Consider the following 23,032-nt stretch of genomic DNA (forward strand, 5'->3'; position numbering starts at 1 on the left):
CGTTTAGGAGCAAATGATGCCCCGCAGCTTGTGCCGGAGTTGGGGGGGGGGGGGGGGGGATTGCAGCTGGTGGCACGTGGAAATATGCCCAGAGCCCGGCAAATCACACTGGGACTGAGGCTCCAGCGCTGATCTGTCTCTAACCTCCCCTTTTCAGGATCGAAAGCGGGGGTGCTGTCAAGTGGGAGTGTTGACTAAGAGTAACAAATGGATGGAAGACACGCAGCAGGGTTTTTTGGCAGACTTTAAGAGCAAATGGGTGAGCTCCATACCATACAATCTCATTAGAATACCGTAAGACTCGGGGGTAGTAGTGAACCTTGGTTGAAAAAGAAGCTAAGGAGCATGCTCGACCTTACAGGCCAGACAGCATTACTTTTATACCAGGAATAGTGGTTGAAACAATAATTATAAATGGAAACAAATCAATAAAGGACAAACCGCCATGGCTTTTCTAACATAAAGGCCCCTTCCTCTCATTTACTATAATTCTTTAACACAATAGTTGATATAATTTATATAGACTTTCAAAACACCTTTCACAAAGTCCGTCACAATAAACAGTTACAGAACCTAAGCCATCATAGAAGTGGAGGAGTGGAAGGGGCATGGATCAAAACTAACAGAACATTAGAGTAGGAATGAATATCAGTTTTACGCAGCTCAGTATTGTTCAATACATTTAACAGAAGTCTTGAAAAGGGAGTCAACCGTCAGGTAGCAAAATTTGAAGAAGACAAAATTATTTAAGTTTGTTAAGACTATAGAAAATTATGAGGAATTTGTAAGTTACCAAATGAAGTGGGGGACTGGGAAACACTATGGCAGGTGAAATTCAATGTTGATCAGTTTACATAGACTTTATAGGGCCTTGGGTTCCCTTCTCCACCCTGTTTTTGTCAAATTTTGGTCAGCTAGAATATTTTCCCTATCCCGCAGCAGGTGCCCTTGCCTGATGTTCTCCATGCAGCCTGACTTTTGCTTTAAAAGAATTAAAAAAGCTGTGAAATCGAGATAAAGCTCAGGTTCATGGTAAAGCATAATTAATAGAATGGTTTGTGTTACAAAGTAATGCATTCTTATTAGATTTATACATTTATAAAAGGGAAGGAACAGATAATCTTGAGCCAAGAGATTGGGTCCTATTTTCAGTCCCGTTGTGTGAGCCTGGATACCCTTGGTAACTGACACAGGCTTCCTTTGTGATCTTACTGACCTCTGTCTGCATTTTCCCCATTTGAAAATAGGACAAATGGACCAGCACAGGCAGCAACAGAAGGTAACTTGAGCCTCCCCTTTTTAGGGGCATCTAGACCGTTTGGCTGCTGAGCCAGGTTACATTAGTCCTAAGGGCTGCCCTAACTTGTGCTCCTGCTTCAGTGGCCCCTGTGGACCACTTCAGATTGGGGGGAGGGATAGCTCAGTGGTTTGAGCATTAGCCTGCTAAACTCAGGGTTGTGAGTTCAAGCCTTGAGGGGGCCATTTTGGGATCTGGAGCAGAAATTCGGGATTGGTCCTGCTTTGAGCAGGGAGTTGGATTATATGACCTCCTCAGGTCCCTTCCAACCCTATGATTCTAGGGGAACAGAATTACCAAAGCATACAACCTCCTTTTCTCACCTCTGGCCTGTCCCTGACCCCTCTGGCAGCAATGTAGAGTTCTCCTCTTCCATGGCAGGCGTGTGGTCCCTTGCATGGTCTTATGGTCCCCTTGGGTGGGCAACACCAAACTGGCCTAGAGAGGCCACAGGCAATTGTGAATCCGAGCCAATAACTTCAGTGGTGCAGAAGGATTTGCACTGGTCCTCTTCACCAGAAAGATTCACATCATGACAAGTTTACTGTGCTCCCTGAGATCCTCATATGGACAAAGCCACAATAAGTGAAAAATATTGTTTAAATTCCACATAACCCCTTTCAAAGTGTACAAACAAACAAAAGGCACTTTTGGATCCTAAAAACTCTATGGTTGGTTGTAATCAGTACTATCACCTCCAGCTCAGGCTGCTGTATTTCTGTAGTAGCCATGACTCAGACCAAAGCTGCTCAACAGAGATATTAGCAACATTAGCAACTAGTGTATGCACTCAGCTGTGAACAGACTAGAAAGCATTTTTTTCCCAAACTGCCAATTTCTTTGAGCTGACAGTGACTTCCTTCTAAGACACAGCTTAGAATGAAATTGAAGGTGCTCGTTTCAGCACACTGAAAATTTTAGGTTAGGGTTTCCAGTGCCTTTAAAAATATACTTTTAGTTGATTAAAATTAGTGTAATTATTTTCCTGTGCCAGAGTACATGTTGATCTGTGGGAGCCCAAGTTTGTCCACAAGTTCTTTTTTTTTATTTCATAATCACAGAGGTTGGAATCTTTATGAGGCAGGCACTTGGCTGCATCAGGCATGCCTATTTAATAAAACATTATGAAGAGCAAGAAGGGAGGTTAGAAGTGTTTAAAAACTAAACAAACATTTTAGCAAGTGCTTTTAATGAAGGCATTTATATGTACACACACACACACACACACCCCATTTTGAAAAATATTTAATCAGAACAGACAAGTTAAATGTATTTTTAAAAGTTGATGTAGATGCATATAAAGGTGGTTTCATGTGCATACATGTAGAACCTACAAGACATACAAAGACCCCCCAAGGAGCCTTACACACCTGCATATATAATGTGGAGGAATAAAAGCTGCCTGATCATGGGGGACTTCAAAATTTGAGTAACAGATGCTGAAGGTCTCATAATGCCAGTGGTAAAGCATCCTTTAAATTTCTAAATATTATAGATGAAAATTTCTTAACTCAAAAATGTTGCATCCAAGATGGGAGAGTTCTATATTAGACTTTGTCTTGACTGATAAAGAGGAACTAATCACAGACTTAAAAATTAATGGTAACAAGTACAAGTGATCATGACTTGATCACATCTATAATGTGCAAACAGAATAAAGTCCAGAGCAGACACATATACACCCAGTGCTTTAAAAAGGTCAATTTCACAAACCTGAAAACAATTATGAGTCATATCATCTGTGAGGAAAGATTTGAACAGAAAAATGTGAACGATAATTGGGAATTGTTTAACAACACTTTACTAGATGCCCCAAAAGCCACAGTTGAGGAAGGCGGCCATATTGGTTAAAAAAACAAGACCTTGTTTAGAGGGATAATGAAGACAGCAAAATAAAATAATAAAATAAAAAAAATAATAAATGGAAGAAAGGGAAAGCTGATAGTAATGAATATAAATCAGAAGCTAGGACTTGTAGAAAATTGATACGGGAAGCAAAGGGACACAAATCTGTGGCCGGCAGAGTTAAGAACAATAAGGACATTAAATATATTTTGAACAAAAAGAATCCTAATAATGGTATTGGTCCATTACTAGATGAAAATGGTAAAATTATCAATAATACAGAAAAGGCAGACATGTTCAATAAATATTTCTGTTCCGTATTTGGGGAAAAACGGATGTAGTCATCTAATAGGATAATACTCTTTCCATTCCACAAGTAGCTCACAAGGCTATTAAACTGCAGCTACTAAAGTTAGACATTTTAAAATCAGCAGGTCCAGATAACTCATATGTAAGAGTTTTAAAAGAGCTAGCTGGAGATCTCGCGAGACTGTTAAAGACGATTTTCAGCAAGTCTTAGAATATTGGGGGAAATTCCTGAAGACTGAAAAAAAGCTAATACTGTGGCAATATTTTAAAAGGGGATGATTTAGGTAATTATAGGTCTGTCAGTCTGACATTGATCCTCGACAAGATAATGAAGCAGCTGATATGGGACTCAAATAATAAAGAATTGAAGACAGGTAATATAATTAATACCAATCAGTTTATGGAAAATAGATCCTGTGAAACTAAGCTGATTTTCTTTTATGAGATTACAAGTTTGGCTGCTAAAAGTAATCGTGTTGACATAATAGACGTAGACTTCTATAAGGCATTTGACTTGATACCACTTTGATGCCATTTTGATTAAAAAACTAGAAGGATATAAAATTAACATTAAATGAATTAAAAGCTGTTTAACTGATAGGTCTCAAAATGTACATGTAAACAGAAAATCATCACTGAGCAGGTGTGTTTCTAGTGGGGTCCCACCGGGATCTGTTCTTGGCCCTCCACTATTTAACATTTTTATCAATGACCTGGAAGAAAACAAAATCATCCCAGATTAAGTTTGCAGATGACACAAAAATTGGGGGAGTGGTACATAATGAAGAAGACCGGTCACCTATATAGAGCGATCTGAATCAATGTATTTTAATATGGCTAAATGTAAATTTATATATCTAGGGGGAAAATATAGGCCATACTTACAGGAAGGTGACTCTATCCTGGGAAGCAGTGACTGAAAAAGATTTGGGGGCAGAGGTGGATAATCAGCTGAACACAAGCTTCCAGTGTGACACTGTGGCCAAAAGAGCTAATGCAATCCTTGGATGCATAAACTGGAATCTCACGTAGGAGTACGTGTGTTATTTTACCTCTGGTGTGACTGCTACTGAAATACTGTGTCCAGTTCTGGGGTCCACAATTCAAGAAGGATATTGATAAATTGGAGAGGGTTAAGAGAAAAGACATGATTTATAATAAGCTAAATAGGCTGCTCTCTTTGAGTCTAACAAAGAGAAGGAGTGACTTCATTTCAGTCTATGAGTACCTACATGGGGAACAAATAATAAAGAACTCTTTAGTCTAGCAGAGAAAGGTAAAACACAATTCAATGGCTGGAAGTAGAAGCTAGACAAATTCAGACTGGAAGTAAGGCTTAAAATTGGTTAGAAGTGAGAGTAATTGGAAAGTTGTTCCAATGGTTAAGGCTCATGACAGATTTCCATCACTGACAATTTAAAAATCAAGATTGGATGTTTTTCTAAAAGATATGCTCTAGGAATTATTTGGGGGGAGGGGGGGTTCAATGGCTTGAGTTATACAGACTAGATGATCACAATGGTCCCTTCTTGAATTGGAATTTATGAACAGCATGACATTATCTTTGTCCTCCGTTCCTCCACTCCCACCCCAATGTGTGTTTCTCACACTTCTTTATGGTCTAAAATATAGACTGTAAACTCTTCAGGGAAGAGAACATGTTTTTATGTCCGTAAATCTCCTATCATATCTTTGGACACTGAATAGCTAATAAAAATACTAATAATGACTATACATTATAATGCAGTTCTTTATCCTTATGCATTCAAGTCAAGTAAAAGCTGAAATGAAGAACGGCCAGTCTGACTGTCAAGTGGCAACATGTTGTTGCAGCTGCTATGCAAGATTATTGAGTTTGAAAGTGAAGTGCAGATGAGAAAGGGATAGGAACACTATAGAATTCTTTTAACACTCTGCCTTTAATTCAACCATCTTAGCACATGTTAAAGTGTATGCTACATTGTTTATGTGAGACAGAACATGTTAGAATGCATTAGCAAAAAACATACCTTTACGTCTTAGTCTACTGCAGAGTTTCTCAACCTTTTCAGGTTGGCTCCCCTTTATTGGAAGTCAAGTTTTGCAACCCCCTTTCATTTACTATAAAAATAGGAGAACAAATGTATCAGTGATTACCGTATATAATTTATTTGTATGTGTATTTTGAGAGGTCAACAGAGAATACATGATTTTGAAGGTTATGGGTGCGCAGGAGCAATTGAGCAGAATTTTCTTTGCTTTAGATTGTAATAAAATTCTCAATACCTCAAAAGACCTCTGATTGCCTGGGGGATGCCACCCACCAGTTGAGAAATACCAGTCTAGACAAAGCCCCTTATGTTACTTTCATAACTTTCAGAACTCCATTTGCGGAGTAAGGGGCTACCCGACATGAGTGAGGGTATCTGAATCAGAGATCTTGCTAGACTCCGAGGTACAAGCCATACTGAATCCTCTTTAGTTACCATTTCAAGTCACTCCAGAGCTTGAAGGAAATGAACATGTGGATTCAGCCACTTCTTAGCAAACACGTGCATTGTGTGTGTTCTCTTGTAAAAAGTGTATCAACTGTGAAATGGTAAGAGACTATGCAGCTCATGGGTTTGGTAATGGGATGTAGAGCTTTTCACCTCTAACCTGCTGTTTCAAATCCAGCCCAGGTCAGTAATGACTAAAAGTTATCCTCTAATGGTTGTTCAATGACCTATGTGCACTAATTCTGGTGGTCACAATCCAGTTCCCAGTGGTCAGGAATCCACATTACTGAAAAGGCTTTCGCAACAACCCTTTCAGCAATCTCAGCAAAAGGGCCAATTGATTGGCTCAGGCTCCTTGCAGGATCAGATCTTAAATGAGTGCTTATCTCTAGAGATTAAACCTACAAGACCAGATACATTGATGGTATACAAAGCATGTTCTGCCTCTGTCCAAGCTTACTTTGTTCTAAAGATGAACAGTGGAAGTAAGTCTTCAGCAGTGTTCCCTCTAATTTTCCCCACATATGTGCACAATGAATTTTGTTATGTGCACCAATATGGAGGTGATGTGCACATAACAAAATTTCTGTGGCAGGGTGGGGCTGAGGGGTTCGGAGTGTAGGAGGGGGCTCAGGGCTGGGGCAGAGGGTTGAGGTGCAGGGGGGTGACTTCAGGACTAACATATTCCCTATGTACTAAATTCACAAACTAATTAAATCAAATTAGTTAAAATATTGAAACAAGGCAATGTTGCTTCAAAGAGATCCTGTTGGATATTATTTCTATGCTAAAGCAGGGTTTACGGGAAACTGAATTTTGACTCCATTACAGTACAACTGCAAGGTTTTTGTTTTGTTTTGAAGTTGTTCAGCAAGTCATGTGGTAGTTGTTCCCGATAAGAAGGAAATTGCATTTCAAGAAGTTTACTGTACTTCCGTGTTTTGTCTTTTTTTTTTTCTTCCCCCTCCTAAAGGCAGGCTAAAGCTGCACAAAGAAAATACACTGCTGTAATTAATTATGCTGAGAACATGCTATTTCCTTATTGAAGGCTTATAATGAAGTTAAAATGCCTCAGATTTTTTTCTTCAAATAGTTTTTACTGTGCCATAAGAATTTAAAGCTAAAACTACAAACTTCTGTACCTATAGAAAGAAGATCTTTTGAACTAATGCAGTTTTCTCTTCTTTGTTTTTTGGTCCCTGCTCCATCCTTTTCTAAGACGACACAAATTTTGGATTTTACAATGTCAGTTTTATGAGACTTAGGTCAAGAGATATTCCTCATCAATTCTGAGACAAAAAGCCCACGGGCAGAACTCTGCTCTCTGTTACACTGAAATACATTCAGAATAACTCCACTGACAATGGATTAACACAGCAGAATTTGAGCCAAGATCTTTTGTTCCAGAGCAATCTCTATTGTTATCATTAACATGCTGAATCGTATCATGAATCGTAGAAAGGGGTAAAAATTCACCCTGGTACAAGGTATCCATGCAATACATACTGCATCAGCTAAGGGCTTGTCTACCTTAGGAATTTGTGTATTGATGTGGCAGCACTGGTGCAAGCTCCCATGATAATGTGCTGCAGTGCTGTAAAGTGGAACATGCGCTGATTTGACTTTGACTTACCCCAGTTCCATCTTACCGAAGGAAGCCCCATTTGATACCAATGCAGTACATCAACACTCTGCCCTGGCGGATCGTGACCTGGATGTGGCTTGAGTGTTCCCATAATCCTGAGAGCAATGCAGTCAGGAGTCTTGCATTCCTGGTAGGGTCACCCAATGCGTCAAGGTGAAAGGTGAGGTTCCAGATGACCAGCGATCCGACCCTCCACCCCCACATCCTCAATGGCAGCGCAAGAGGATGGAAAGAATTTCTCTCAGTGGTTGTGAAAGCTGCAGCAGGATGGCAGTCTCCCATCATCTTGGGTTTCCTTGCCATTGGATTAAGATCTTCATCCTGTCAAGGACCTGGTATGCAATGGTGTCTCCACATTAAAAGAAATCATGCACAGGTGTCTTCCATATTCATGACCAAGTCCTATGGTGATCAGCGAGTGGCAACAGGAGGAGGCAGCAATGACCAGAAGCTTCTAATCATGGACTGGCATGCAAGCAGCGGCTGTTAGAAGGCTGTTTTTGCATTTGGACAGGAGTGCAACTCAGCAGCTGCAACCGCAACTGAGCTGCTCTTTTTAGGACCCACTGCACATCCCACATGGGGAGGGAGCAACAAAAGGTGCCCTAAACGTAGTCTGCCTCGCCTACCCCAACTGGATAACCATGTTCAGAGGGATTATCTAACTGCGCTCAAAACTGAATGAAATTTAGAACTTGGAACATTCAAACCCTGATGGACAACCCAAATAGTAACCAGCCAGAACACAGAACAGTGATTGTGGCAAGAGAACTCAGGATATAGGACATCAAAATTGCTACACTGAGCAAGACCCAACATGTAGGAAAGGGACAGCTAAAGGAACAAGGTGGTGGTGGTGACACCTTTTTCCAGACAGGAGCGGGCGATGATAAATGACAAATCTACAGTACTGATTTCACCATCAAAAGCAAAATAATAAACTAACTCTCGGAACTACCAGTTAGCAACAATGAATGACTCATGACTCTCTGCCTTACACTTGCCAAGAACCAGCATGCAACACTCATCAGAGCATCACTCCAACTCTTAATGCTGATGATGAAACCAAAAGTGGTATTCTATGCCAACCTTGACCAAATTCTCTCCTCCATCTCCAAAGAGGACAAGTTTATACTCCTTGCTGATTTTAACGCAAGAGTTGGACATGACTTGGAACTTTGGAATTGCATGATCAGAAAGGAAAAAAAGTGTGGGCAAGATCAATTCCAATGGAATTTTTCTAACCAAATGCGCAGAACACAAACACTATATTCCAAAGAACCAAAAGAACAAGTACAAGACATCACGGGAGAAAACCCTATCCAAGCATTGGCAGCTGATCGACTAGGTTATTGTCTGTGCTCATGACTGTGAAGATGTCGTATCAAAGCGATGACTTGTGCTGACGATTGTTGGACAGACCATCGCCTCATCCGCTCCATTACTTCCATCAAACTTGCTTCAAAACAATGATTGCAGAAGAAACCAGCCAGATGAAAGATCAACATCGAGAGTCAAGGACCCAACCAAACCTGGCCTTTTCTGGCTGTGCCTCACCGAGAAACTCTGTACATGGCCTTTACCAATCTCATAAAAGCATTTGACTCCATCAACCATGAGGCGCTGTGGCAAACTCTCTCAAATTTGGATGCCTGCCAAAATTTGTTACCATCCTCTGACTCTTCCACGACAACATATTCGTGATGGTCGTCAGCAATGGATCCAAAATGGACCCATTCCAAGTTAAGACAGAAGTAGAGCAAGGCTGTGTCATTGCTCCAACCCTCTTCATCTTCTTTGGTGTAATCCTCCTCCTCATCGCTGACAAGCTTCCCTCCAGACTTGACATCCAATACAGATGGCAAGCTCTTTAACCTCAATCATCTCCAGTCCAAGACAGACTATTACCAAATCAGTCACTGAACTCCAATATGTAGACAACTGTGCTTTGTACTCCCACTCGGAAGAAGATCTTCAAAAAACACCTGAGGCCTACAATCAACTAGGCTTCACACTCAACACCAAGAAAACTAAAGTTCTCTGTCAACAGGCTCCAAATCCCCAAGATCCTGCTCCCGCAATCAAGCCCAACAAAGAGACCCTGGAGAATGTTGAGCACTTCTCCTGCCTCAGCAGCTGTTGCCGAAAGTTGACACTGACAAGGAGATTCAACACCGATTCCAATGCACCAGTGCAGCTTTCGGACACTGGAGAAAACATGTCTGAAGATCATGACATCAAGAACCAAACCAAGCTTCTCATGTATCTGGCTGTTGTTATCCCTGCTCTCCTGTACAATGCCAAAATCTGGGTTGCATGCAGAAGGCGTCTCAAGGCTCTTGAACAATACCATCAACTGTGCCTCCACAAGATCTTCCGAATCAAGTCAGATGACCGATGCACCAACATCAGCATTCTGTGCCAAGCCAAAACTTCCAGCTTGGAAGCTATGATCACCTACCACCAACTCTGTTGGGCTGGTCATGTTCTCGAATGCCAGACAAATTGATTCCCAAAGCAAGTCATTTTCTCACAGTTGAGCCATGGCCAGCAGATGAGGGGAGGGCAAAAAAGCACTTCAATGACACCCTCAAAGCCAACATGAAGAAGTGCAACATCGATATAAATTTATGGGAAATCCAAGCCTCTGACTGATTAAAATGGAGAAGGACCTTGTGGCAAGGATTCCACCATTTCAAGACCCCAGGGAGACAACAAGCAACAGAGAAACAGGAAAGGAATGAATGTGCCGCAGCCCAACTCAACAGTCCATATCCACCCCTTCCACCAGGAAATGTCTGCCCCAACTGTGATAAGATCTGTGGATGACAGATGGGTCTCATTAACCACCTGCAGATCCACTAGCAATAACTGGCTATCATTTCTTAGAAGACAATCATTCTCAAACTCTGAGGGATCGCTTGCTAACTACATCTACACTGTGGGGGTTGCACCAGTGTGGCTACATCTGTGCAGAGATCCCTAAGGTAGACAAGCCTTCCAATTCATGGTTGATCGTACCAGAAGGGTGAAGAGCAAAAATGCTTCAAACACTCCCATCAGCAGAATCTTACTTCATGATGCATAAATATTAATAACTTTGAAGACACAGCCACAGACAGATCTGAATGGAGAGCAATCATCAATAAAGGTTGCCAACACTTTGAGGAAAACAGACACAAAAAACTGATTCAAAAAAGGGTCAAGTTTCATGCCAAGTCTTCAGTGAGAACCTGCACATTCCTGTGTTATATCTGTTTGCAGTCTTGCTCCTTATGGACCAGACTGTACAGCCACATGAGAATACACGTGATGTCATGACGTCATTGACTGATATGACAGACAGTGATACTAGTAATTACACCTCAATTTGTGATGTAGACATATATTTAGTTACCATTAAAGTTCCAGTTACAAATTAGACCAAACTAAAGTCCTACCTACATTTAAGAAATTTGCACTGGCATAAGTTAGTCTGCTGCAACCCCCTAATGTGGGCGTAGTGCATCAATGTAGTCTGGTGTTTATACTAGTGAAAGTTAATTCAGTAAATTGCAAATCACATCAATGTAATTATACTGGTAAAAATCTCTCACATAGAAAGGAGCTAAGGGAATAGACTTATTGGCTCTTAGCCATATGTCATTAAACAGTAAAACATTGGTCAAGCTCTTAAAGCCATGATATAGCTAGAATTGTGTGTAATGCACTTAGTACATTAATAGCACTACAAAAAAAAAAAGACCCTTTTACGTATTCACATGCGTAGGAAAAGACATAAGTGTACTGATGTTATAGCATATACAATAATAAAATTTGAGAAGACACTTCCATTCTAAACATCTTTCAGTTGCTCCTAATGGTCTAAAAAGTATTTCCTTTTCAGTTTAAACTCCATATTTGGGCTCAGGCCAAAAGTTACCATGTTTGTATACTTCCAATAGGCAAATGTAATTTTTGTGGTCAATTATAAATAATACAAGAGAGGAATTTGGAAAAAACCTGGTTTCTTCAAACTTACTTGTCACCAAAGCAATGAGCCTCAACTTAACCTACGAGAAAAAGTTGTGGGACTTTATTTTTTTAAAATAAAAAAAAATGTTTATTTACAAATGCATTGCCTCTTGGCCTGCCAGCTAAATTCTGCATCCTCGGTGTAGTGGATAGAAACTTTCATTTACTTAAAATATCATCTGCAGCTTTGACAATTATAAGAGATACTAATAGAAGACTAGTAGAATAGATACTAGTAGAAGACCACTGTTTTCCTACTGATCGGAGAACAATTATCTGAAATGGCAAAGGCTGCCTTAGAGAAATAGTAGAAAAACATTTGACATTAGCCAAGCCTACTGAAGGTGTTACACAGAATTCTCCCTTTTATTTTAGCCCTGAAAACTTGCTCAGATTTATGTGGCCACTGAACCTCACAGTTTGTTTTCACCAATTCAGTTCTAACACATTTTGGCCCAGATCCACAGTTGGGCTAAGTTGCCATAGTGACAGTGATTTTAATTAAGCTCTGCTGATTTACAGCAGCTGCATCTGGCCCTTCACATTTAAATTTTGATTGTGTGTTTTGGTCTCTGTTAAAATCTCCACTAAACACCAAGATAGGCTGAAGCTGGTTCAAGTTTAAATTGTTTTTAATTACAATATTGGTAAATATTTGGCCAATATTTCATTTAATTTTATTGCACCTATGAGTATATGTTTACAGAATACACCAATTAGTGAAAAGATAATTAGAAGGATTTCCCTCAAAGGACTTCCTCAGTCCTACATAATTAGCTCATAATCTTAACAGGATATAAACATACATAAAACATAAGGTTATAATTCAAAGTAGACGACAAAAGTAGCCCTAAAACGTCCCTGTTTTTCAGTAAAAGTGAAAAGACCCAACATTCTGGTTATACTGGACCTCTTGATCTTTTGGTAAAGATTTATCATGGGTTGTTATGTTTGCAAATATGATGTTCCTTAGGTGTCTGGACCTGCCCTTGAATGGTTCTGGACAGACCCAGATCAGTCAGTGGACAATTTGATTAGAAAGTTTCTGAATTCCCATTTGATTTGATAGGCAGCATTCCCCAAAGGATCTGGCCTATTGAATGCAGTGTTGTTGTAGCTGTGTTGGGCTTACTGAAGTCATTCATCATACGTAGTGACATCAGTTGTAAATATGAGGTAGTTTCCCCAGTACTCTGATATACAATTGTATATTCCCAGGGTCCATGGACCCTGCAAGTTCGGTCTTGGCCATGAAGGATTGTGTAGATGACAGGAACATCTGGATCCATCAGAGCTTCCTTCACAGTCCTGTCAGAGCAAACTTTTGCTAATAGATAGAAATTGCCAATTTGTACGCCTGCTTATTCAGAGAGTCTTAGGGCTCATCGTCACGTGCAGCTGTGCCACTGTAGCACTTTAGTGAAGACGCTTCTATGCCAACATGATAGCTTCTCCCGTCGGTGTAGTTAATCCACTGCCCCAAGAGGTGGTAGTTATGTTGCCGGGAGAAGCTCTCTCCTCGCCATAGCACTGTTGACACGGAGAGGCGAGGTCAGTTATAACTACATGGCTCAGGGGTGAGGATTTTTCACACCCTTGAGGGACACAGTTATACCAATATATGTCTGTAGTATAGACCTGGCTTAAGTCACCTTAAAAATCTTGGTGCTACTTTAACCATGAGCTTTCATAAAAAGACGTGACATACACAAAGGGTTTGGTTTTGTTTGTTTTGATTATGTAGTCTCAGCCCTTTTTTAAAATCACACATTGACCTCTCCGCACACAAGCTATGATTATTGCAATTACCTCAGCAGAGCTTATCTGCTAGTTGAAGCTTTTTCAGAAGGCAGCAACATAGCTGAGCAACCCCAGCCCACTTCCCTCCAGCAGTCCTGGAGTAACCTTAGCAGTCCTGTATACATGGTAGTTCCTCTCCTTCATAGAGCCACTCAGACTGAGCCCCAGCAGCATTCCTTCTCAAAGCAGCTGTCCCTTCCTTAAGCAGCCAAGGTTGTCCCTCATTTCCCATCTCCATCTAACCATTAGGAGCCCTAGCCATTTCAGTAGCACCCACTCAGAGTACGAGGAGTAGCTGCCACTCCAAAACATAATCTAGCCAAGACATTCAACTGGAGCAGTTTCTCAGCCAGCCCCTAGCCCTCAGGACCAGTCCAGGCAACAAGTAGTGTCTCTCGTATCTGGTGGCAGAGAAAAGACAAAAATCAGGGCTGTGAGACTAGAAGAGGGGGACAAAGAATAGGGAGTGTAGTGGAAGAAAAATAAAGCCAGGAGTCTGATAGGTCAAATATGAATGATAGTCTTGTCGCATAGTCTCCTGACCTGTGATCCAACCAGGGCTGGCCTTACTAGAACTGCAATGGGAATTTTCTTTTCCATCTTCTGTTTTTCCTATATAGTTTCATAGAAAATGAGGGTTGGAAGGGACCTCAGGAGGTCATCTAGTCCCAACCTCCTGCTCAAAGCAGGACCAATCCCCAATTTTTGCCCCAGATCCCTAAATGGCCCCCTCAAGGATTGAACTCACAACCCTGGGTTTAGCAGGCCAACGCTCAAACCACTGAGCTATCCCTCCCCATCTTGGGCTTCATGTGTTTACACGAGGCTGCAATTACTAAATCGATATATCACTATATTTCTAAGAGATTGCTTACACAGAAATTGAGAATGAAAGCGGTATAAATCCATCTGCTGATTTTCATGTTAATATTCAGAATACTTTTCTAGGTCAGATCAGAGCCTTGGGAAGAATACAAAATAGAGAAGGAAGCTTGCAGATGGACTGCATTTTCTTTCCTAAAAGAATTTACCTGTAATTTTTTTGTTCTACACGGTATGTTTTAAGTTTTTGCTTCTTTCCCACTTTATCAGACAAAGGCAAAGTGTGCCTCTACTCCAATAGCGATACCTTCACAAAACCTTGCCGGGGGAAGAGGAGAGACTTTATGGAGAGTTCCATTGGTAAGTTTAATGGACATCCTACTTCAAACCCTGCAATAGAAAAGTAACAGAATTGGTAGATTTTAATAGGATCTCCTTTTCTAAAATATCTTTGAATTGGAATTAATCTTTCATGTCTAGATGTCAGAGCCACATTCCGATTAAGGCCTGGTCTACACTCAAAACTTAAGTCAATGTAGCTACAGCACTTCAGGGTGTAAAAAATCCAAACCAGATTGCCACTGCTATGCTGACCTCCACACCGTGTAGGTACAGTTAAGTCGACAGAATAATGCTCCCATTGACTTAGCTACTGTTGCCTGGGGATGTAGAATTACTGTAACACCAAAAAACCCTTCTGTCACTGTAGTCTGTGTCTACACTATGGCACTACAGTGGCATAGCTATGGTACTGTAACTTTGTTGCTATAGCATAGACAGCCTATGACTTGAGTAATCTGTGTACTTAAGGCAGCAGAATCCTATGGAGTTGATCTAGAGCACCACACGAAGGGTTTTATTTGCCAACAACATTCGTGTGTGTCTTTTCCATTTATTATTTTTTTTACAAGTCTGTTAACAGTAAGGAGAGGTAGGCTATATAGAAGATTCTGGGCCCTTGGGATTGATATGGCATTCTGCAGCTGCCTACCTAGAGGAATGGGAGACCTAGAACAAACCAGTGCATTGGGTTCAGAAGTCATGCATATAAAAAAAAAAAACATGGGGGCAGGGAGTAGAACTCTCAGCCACAGAAAGGTTTCTACATGTTTATTTTTTGTGAGGTGGGTAGAACTAAAGCGTCTGGGGCCGGAGGAAGAACAGATTTGTGAGTTAGAGGTAGATGAGCCTGGGCTTCTTTTTCTACCTCAGGAAAGTTGAGACATGTAACCACATTCTCTATGTCTGGACTGGTAATTATACCAGTATCAGAATTCCCCAGGATGGAAATATGGCCTGTTATGGCCCTTACTGCTACAAGAGGTACGTAGACTCTTAAATTGATATAAAGCTACTTTCCCTTGCCCATTCCCCCTAGTTGGACTCACATTTTGGTATTAGGTCCAGTAAACAGCCCTCTCTTTTTTCAGGGGAAAACTATCCCACCCCACCCAAAGGTATTAGGCTGTCCAAGTTCTGCTCCCAATTGTCTCTTGCATAGAGCAGGAATGAATGGAAGCAGATCTAGAAAAGAATTCTAGCTGCCTACCTCAAGAATACTGAGCAGCTGCATTTCCACTAAGAGCAAACTGTGCTGTACAATTTTCAGCTCCTAAGTAGCTGAATGCATTTTGCTCACCCCCACTGTAGGCAATCCCAGAATCTGTATAAAGTTTAATACCTAGCTGCATGAGATTGTGAGCAGGAGCTAGAAATTTCCCCCCGGACCCAGGACTAAGATTATATTTAAAGCATGGATATACTTCTGCTCATCCACAGTAGTCACTTAGAAGGCATCCCCACACTCTACATCCAGAGGTGAGCCAGTAGAACTGCCATGGCTTGTAAATGAATCTTTAAGAACCCATGGGGAGACTGACTTGGAGATGCAGTCTGACAAGGCACAGCTGTTGAACAAGCAGCATATGCCAATCAGCGTCCCTGAGTCTCCAAGAATGCTTGAACAATTTCCAACGCAATGCTGGACTTCATTTCATGTTGGCAGAAAGCAAACTGGTTTAGTCTTTTCAAAACCATGATGATAACACCCATTGGCTAAGAAATGGATGAGAGTCTTTATTCATTTCTGGGGAGTAATATCACCTTTATTTTAGAGGACATTATAGTCTATTAGCCAACGATAGCCAATCTCCAGGAAACAGAACAAGTGATTTTAGGGGCAGATGGGGATGTTTGAGGAGTTTCTCAAGTTACCACATGTAACAGATCTTACCCAACAATCTAAAGAAATAAGGTTCCACTGCTGTTGAAAAAGCGGTAGGTGGCCTCACTGAAACTAAGATTCTGTGTAGCAGAGACTGGAGCCCTTGCTTCTGACAGCTAGCCATTTTGGTCTGTAAAACCCCTTTTTTGTTAGTCATTTTACAAACAAAAACTTTGGCCAGACTCCCTTGTACTGGTCAGTTTACCCCTTCTTTCTTGGTGCAGTTGTGCTCCAAAATCTGTTTTTCCATATTTGAAACAAGTTGGGTTTCTAGCTCTCACGGTTGTGAAAATTATGCTTGATAATTGTTTTCAAAGTTAACTGAACATAAGGCTAGACAGCATGAAAGAATAAGAGGCCTGAATGGCCCTTTTCTCTAATAAGTAACTTATGAAACCTTAAAAAAAAAATCACAATTTAAATAGCCTTATTTCACAGATGATCTAAGCACACCATGTTATGTTTATCGCACAATCCTCAAGTGCCTGGGTTGCCACAGCAGCAGTGTATCTTCATCTTGGACTTCCTCATGGAGTTGTAAAAACCAAGTTATGGTGAAGGTTCAAACAAGGCCTCTGGAAAGGAGCAAAGAGTGTCTTATGTTCGCTCTTTCCTCTCCCCAAGTACCAGTAGAAGCTTTGATATCTAGGTACAAAACTGTGACCTAAAAGAGACAGTGGGAAAAGATAAGCTTGAAGTTTTTCCCAAGACAGTTATAGCAACATTTGCATTTATACCTGATTTTAAGTATTTATAGGTGTTAAGGAAAATAATTAGTAATGGCACTGCCATGACTCAAAACGATTACAATGCATTTGTTTATCACATGGAGCCCTTTGATGGTAGTTTATAAAATTCTTCCAGTGACCTTTTATTGAGTTATTTAGGGACACAATATGAGGTGTAAGAACCTCCAGCTTAACTAATTTTAATACTCAAAAGCCCAGCAGATGGAGCAGTATGTCATTAATATAAACTCCCAGAAACTGAGTCATATTGGAGAAAGGAATACATCATTGCAAAAAAAAAAAAAAAAGGCAAATAATGAGTATATACTGTAGGAGCTTTTCAATCGGCCATTTTCACTTTTTGGTAAGAATGGTTACTTCACCTTAAAGGATGAGTAGCTTCCAAAGTGACATGGCCGAGTAGGATTTTCAGGACTGTTGGCAGTTAGGTAAACAGTGGAGCCTAAGAATCCCAACCTGGAGATTTGTTTTGTACAGAGAATCATTTTGGCTGAAGCTGATTTATATAAAATTTTGCACTCACTGCCTTTATCAGAAGACTTGATCAGCATTCACAACTCACTGAAGTCATAGTTCAGAAGTTTTGAAAATAGTGCCCAAATTACTTGCCTAAAACACCACGAAGTCAGTGGGTACAAATAGAACAAGTTCTCCTGAGTCCCAAATCCACTCTATCACCTATAAAGACCGTCTTAATGCAGGAGCATATACAAGCTTTCAGCCTGCTTGGGATTTTGACAACCTCAAACACACTGTAAGCATGCACCACCAAAAAACTTTTGTGGCAATCATAATTATAACATAAAAAGATAAACCTTCAAACCAGAATAGCGTATACTGAAAGTGAAAACATTCAGCAGAGCGCTGAACCCTCCGCTGTCAATACCATCTTTTTAGACTTAACGAAAGGAATCTTGTTTTTTTGGCATACTCTTTGCTTGTGTATTAGCAGTAAAGAATTTGTACTTTAGGAGTTATCTAACTGGCTGTAGATTGTGACTCATTCCATTCTGGTGCTAAGTAAATGTATTACATATATATCACTTGAAACACTAGTCTTAGTTCATTTTTCTTTATGTATAGTAAAGATGCAATCAAAGCGGCGGGGGGGTGGTCGGCTGGCTGAAGCTCCCTTAAGAAAGTTCTCAGATAACCTTATGATCACAACAAAAGATCTTCATTTGTGCCCCAATCTCCACCATGGTCTCCCTTAGCTGTCTTTCACTGTATTAGACATACTTGCAGATAAAGTTTCTTTTGAACCACTTACCACACCCAATGGATCTATGGAATCAAGTCTTTCAGCTATCTGTGGTCTTAAGAAATGGTGATTTCTTCAGTACCAGGTTGGATCCACTGTGATTAATAATTTCCAATGTTGGCAATTGAGTAGGAATAGCAGAGAACATGAAGAGATTTCTAGCTTTAGATGTTCTAACATTAAAATGGGGAGATAGTATCTGAATTAAGACTTTCCTCATTACATAAAGACTTCAACATTTTTAAACATGTTTCTAATCACCAGAAAAGTTAGAGGATCATATTTTAACCTACCACTCTAGGTTTTTCAACTTCCCTTGTTTCCTGGCAAGCTTTTAAAGATTAAAAGCCTAAGTTATTCACTTGTTTTTTTGCTTCTCATATTCAAAATAACTGACATCAAAAACCCTTTGATCATTATACAGATTTATAGGATTTGGGACATCTGACTAGTATTTGTTTAGAGCCTAATCTAAAACCCACTGAAAGGTGATTGCCCTTTATAGATTTATGCCTATCATGCAAGTTATTGTACCAGTTTAACACAAACTGCATTGTCAATTTCTTCCTTCAAGATGTCATAACACTGACAAAGCTCTGACCCATACTGATTTGATATTTTCTGTTATGCCATGATGACATAGTGGATTAATTGGTAGTTGTATTAGAGAAAAGTAATTTAGAATATTTAAGTCTTAAACTCCTAATTTTTCCTATTCAGTTTAAGCCTGTGAATTGTAAATTAGCTTCAGAACATAGGAGCTACTTCCATTATTATATGCACCATCCTTGACTTAAATCTTAGAGCTGGCTGGGAAACTCAGTTTCACTTCTGCAAAAAGTTGAGATTCTGGAAAAAAGCTTCATCCAGATAGACAAAAGCCTAACGCTCAAAAGTTTTATGGAGAGAAGTGAAATTCCGCAATATTTAGTCTTAGAATCACCACAGAAATGTTCCTGCTATCAGAATGTTTCAGTATTTCCAGAACAAAAGATATGCTCCCTGGCTCTCATGGAGAAGTTGCCAAGGAGCTAGGCAGGTAAACTGGCAGCAAACGAGGCAGGTTTCCATCCTAAGTTTAGTTGAAATTGACATGTTCCCATGGAAATGCACTGTAAAGTCACACTATGAACACAGTTCAGGCAGCACTGTCTGGCACATCCCATGAGTGGGAATCACCGAACACCTGAACTTCTCAGTTTCAACTAACTGGCACTGACCAACAGAAAATGTCAGAAAGCTTCTGATTAGCTGTATATTTTAGTCAATCTTGATTCTGCACAATGCTTCCTCACTCTAACATACCGCATCCAGCTTCAATTTGTAGGTGCCTCTGCACATGAATAACTCAGGTAGATGGAGGACCAAGGCATTTTTTTTTCCTGTGGCAGTAAGAGTGACCTCACTATCTCAACTGGATGCTACTTTTCTCTTCCTAATCAGTCACTTCATAGCCTTCTGGCTTGATTTTCTGCTCAAGTTAGATGGCACTGCTCTTACAGCAATCAAGAGTTTGCTGAACCTCATACAATTAATAGATTATGCATCCTTTTAAATTTAACAAATTAATCTGACCTGCATAACACAAGCTAGAAACTTCACCCATGAATTCCTGAAACAAGCCCAGAGCTTGTTTGAAGAGGAGTACATTGTACCTGGGAGAGGAGATAGTAAATATATCAAATGGACACTCAAGCAATAAAGACATCTGAGCAACATCTGTTTCACATCTCACAAACATTATGTGAGCACATTGTCGTACCTATCAATCTTAAATTGCAATGCTCAAACACTGTATCTTAAAAAATTCACCTGATCCCAAAAGAACTGATATTGATACACCCTGTAGAAATGGGAAAGAGCTACAAAAATCCCGTTACTGAACTAGTAATAGGTCCATGCTTAGTCACCAATGACACCTTTTCTTAAATATGCTTTCTGGAATATTAGGCAAACTAGATAGAGGTGCAATTGTGATTTCAAATACTATTTTAAAACCAGAACAAACCATGTACCAAACTACATATTCAAATATTTTATAAAAGTTAAGGTTTAACATTTATTTTACATCTAGCTTTCCATATCCATGTGGAGACAAGGAATTAGAATGCACATAAACTATAAGCAGTGCAAAAAGTGGTGCCAGAGAGAAATCACAGATGCACAAACTGATAGCATAGGACTAGGAAAAAAATGAGGCTATGAACAGTAAGAATGGAGACAAAAAATAAGAAAATCCATGGAAGAAGATGGCAGGAAAGAAAAGAGCAGGATGATTAATAATGCCCTTGTTGCTGCAGAGGAAATAAACTAATGGCACAAGACAGTGTTTCTTGTCAAATAAAAAAATCCAATAGCAATGACTCTTTTATTCATTCACGTTTAGTCACCTGAAATAAATGTCTGTTGTATTAAAATATTCATTAATGTAAATGGCAGCATGGTAGAACAAGTCTTTCAATGGATAACAAACATCCCACATAGTAAAGTCACTTCAACACAGCCTCATGACAACTCCCACATCAAAACAGTACTTTATTTTGCATTTTTTGCCCCGTTATTACTCCCACAATAAGATCTTTCAGCTATCACGTGTACAAGGTGAAGAAAAGCTTCTGTTAGCAAACAGGGTGCATCTGGAAATGCCTCCACAATACACCACTTCAGATCTGCTGGGTCCCAAGTCCATCCCTGAACTCTGGGCTCCCAGTACCAAGTATAGCACACTAAGGCTACACTACTAGGTTAGCTTATTAATTCTGCATACATCAGGCTGATCAATGTGTCAGCCTGCAACAGACCAAGTATTATAACTGAAAATGGCAAAAGAGATTCACTCTATTGAACTTTACATCATTATCTGATGTCAAACAATGAGGCAAATCCCAACAGTATATACAAAAACCAGCTTTGCTTTTACAAAAGATTGTTTCCCATATTGATTAATCCAGGCAGCTAACTCATTGGTTTATGCAACTTTATTGAAGAAAATAAATCAGTTACTAGCAGAGCTATTAGTTGATCACTCATCCATTGACAACTTGCTTCATTTATTCAGTGCTATATTAAACAGTGTTCTGGAAGATAGATTAACTAATAGCTCCAAGCCTCCTAACAAAATTTAAATGAATTACAAAAATGTTCTGAGACCTTATTTTGGAATACAAGGGATGTTTGACTTCCAAATTTTCATTCTCTGTAAAACAAGAACTGGTCATTCTTTTATTGACATGCATAAGATACATCACATTTTCTGTTCTGATGCTATAGATTCTGTACCAATTCTTCAGCCATGTCAGTTATGAGCATAAGCATATAATAAAACCTCAAATCTCTAACACTGGAAGGTTTAAAACAGGATGGATGTTGCTACTGCAATGTTACTTCCTTTGATGTAAGAAAACTGAACATCCACCTCCCCTCCCCTCAGGTGATATCTTCAGTATCTGTTAGAGCAGTGAGGAATGGTTTTAGTCTCATAACCAAGTTAGAATGAAGACATTGGCCACATAATACACATGCTCCTTTTAAAAAAATTTCTGAATGTTGGGCAATTGTTCTTGTGTAACTACTTTATGGATTCTAAAAGCAGTTATTGTCCAAAGCTGGAAAAACTAAAGTCTTCTCAGATGAGCATGTGCATGAATGGAAGGAGGTAAACAAAAAATAAAAAAGATGAGGTCTGATAGGGGAGCAGCCGGATAAGAAAATCAAAAAAGGAACAGTAATTTAAAGTTTATTCCAGCTATAATGCAGGTTATTCTGACTTTAAGGTATCATCACATGGCATACTTCTGAGTCCATTCCCGAGATATTCTGTTGTATCTGTTAATAAAGGAGGAAACACATTAAACAGGTCCAGTTAAACCACAAAGTGGTATTTAATATACTATTTTTAGAAGAAAGTTTTCAGTAATTTCTTACTGAAGAAATTCACTGTTGCTTTTTTCAACTGGCTGTTCCAGTTCTTTCTATACTTTCATATGTGGTCTTTTACTGAAGAAAAACAAGTCTTACTAGAATGTTTTCAAGAAACTTAGAACAAAAGCCTACATTTTGAGACTATTTGAAACACACACTTAGATTGCACAGAAGATAGGTAAGTTGCTAGAAGCATGTTATGAAACAGATTATTGCACCAGGGAAGGGGGGGGGGGGAGGGAGAGAGGAGTAAAAAGGTTTGAAAATTAAAAATTCACTTTTTTGCTAGATACATCAGGTTGTTTGGAGCCTGGTTTTTAGAACCAAGTCTAAAGAATACTGCATGCTATGATTAGAGATGATATACTGAACCCTACAGTCAATTATGTTATTGGTGGATTTTCAGTTATGTCCTGACAATTTCAGTTGGAGAATGATGCAAGACTCCATTTTTCACACCAGCATACTGCCCAGGCACAGAAGTTTTGACTGAAAAATAATGATAATGAATTCCAGCCAGCATTTGCTTTTAGAAAGGGATATTAAAATAGGCCATGAACTTTTTGTACACCACACTAGTCTACAGGAATTGGGCAGATACAATTAGTTTACTTAACAGCATGCTTGTCAGTATTAAGTTAATTTCCAACTATACAAGCATAAAGAAA

General features: G+C 39.7%; 2 protein-coding genes and 1 long non-coding RNA gene across 5 annotated transcripts in view; 1 reads left to right on the top strand and 2 right to left on the bottom strand.

The window, feature by feature from the left end:
- MANBA (mannosidase beta) overlaps positions 1-1,957 on the bottom strand; it is a 74,219-nt gene extending 72,262 nt beyond the window's left edge. The window contains exon 1 of the mRNA XM_043545255.1: positions 1,621-1,957. The gene's annotated coding sequence lies outside the window, so the exon portion shown is untranslated. The remainder of the gene's footprint in view (positions 1-1,620) is intronic.
- Positions 11-21,966, top strand: LOC119566086. Of its 2 annotated transcripts, none has more exons than XR_006290345.1 (2): positions 11-259; positions 7,148-21,966. It is a non-coding gene; the product is annotated as an uncharacterized LOC119566086 (long non-coding RNA). The 2 variants fall into 2 exon arrangements; XR_005225097.2 differs by having other exon boundaries at positions 7,179-21,966.
- The window catches only part of UBE2D3 (ubiquitin conjugating enzyme E2 D3), a 29,077-nt gene continuing 27,451 nt past the window's right edge, over positions 21,407-23,032 (bottom strand). For both annotated transcript variants that reach the window (XM_037896977.2, XM_043545257.1), the window contains exon 7: positions 21,407-22,268. In XM_037896977.2, coding sequence (XP_037752905.1) covers positions 22,223-22,268 — 46 coding nt within the window. In that variant the 3' untranslated portion in view covers positions 21,407-22,222. The remainder of the gene's footprint in view (positions 22,269-23,032) is intronic.

Source organism: Chelonia mydas, chromosome 4 (assembly GCF_015237465.2).
Source record: "Chelonia mydas isolate rCheMyd1 chromosome 4, rCheMyd1.pri.v2, whole genome shotgun sequence".
In the NCBI taxonomy this organism is placed as follows: domain Eukaryota; kingdom Metazoa; phylum Chordata; order Testudines; family Cheloniidae; genus Chelonia; species Chelonia mydas.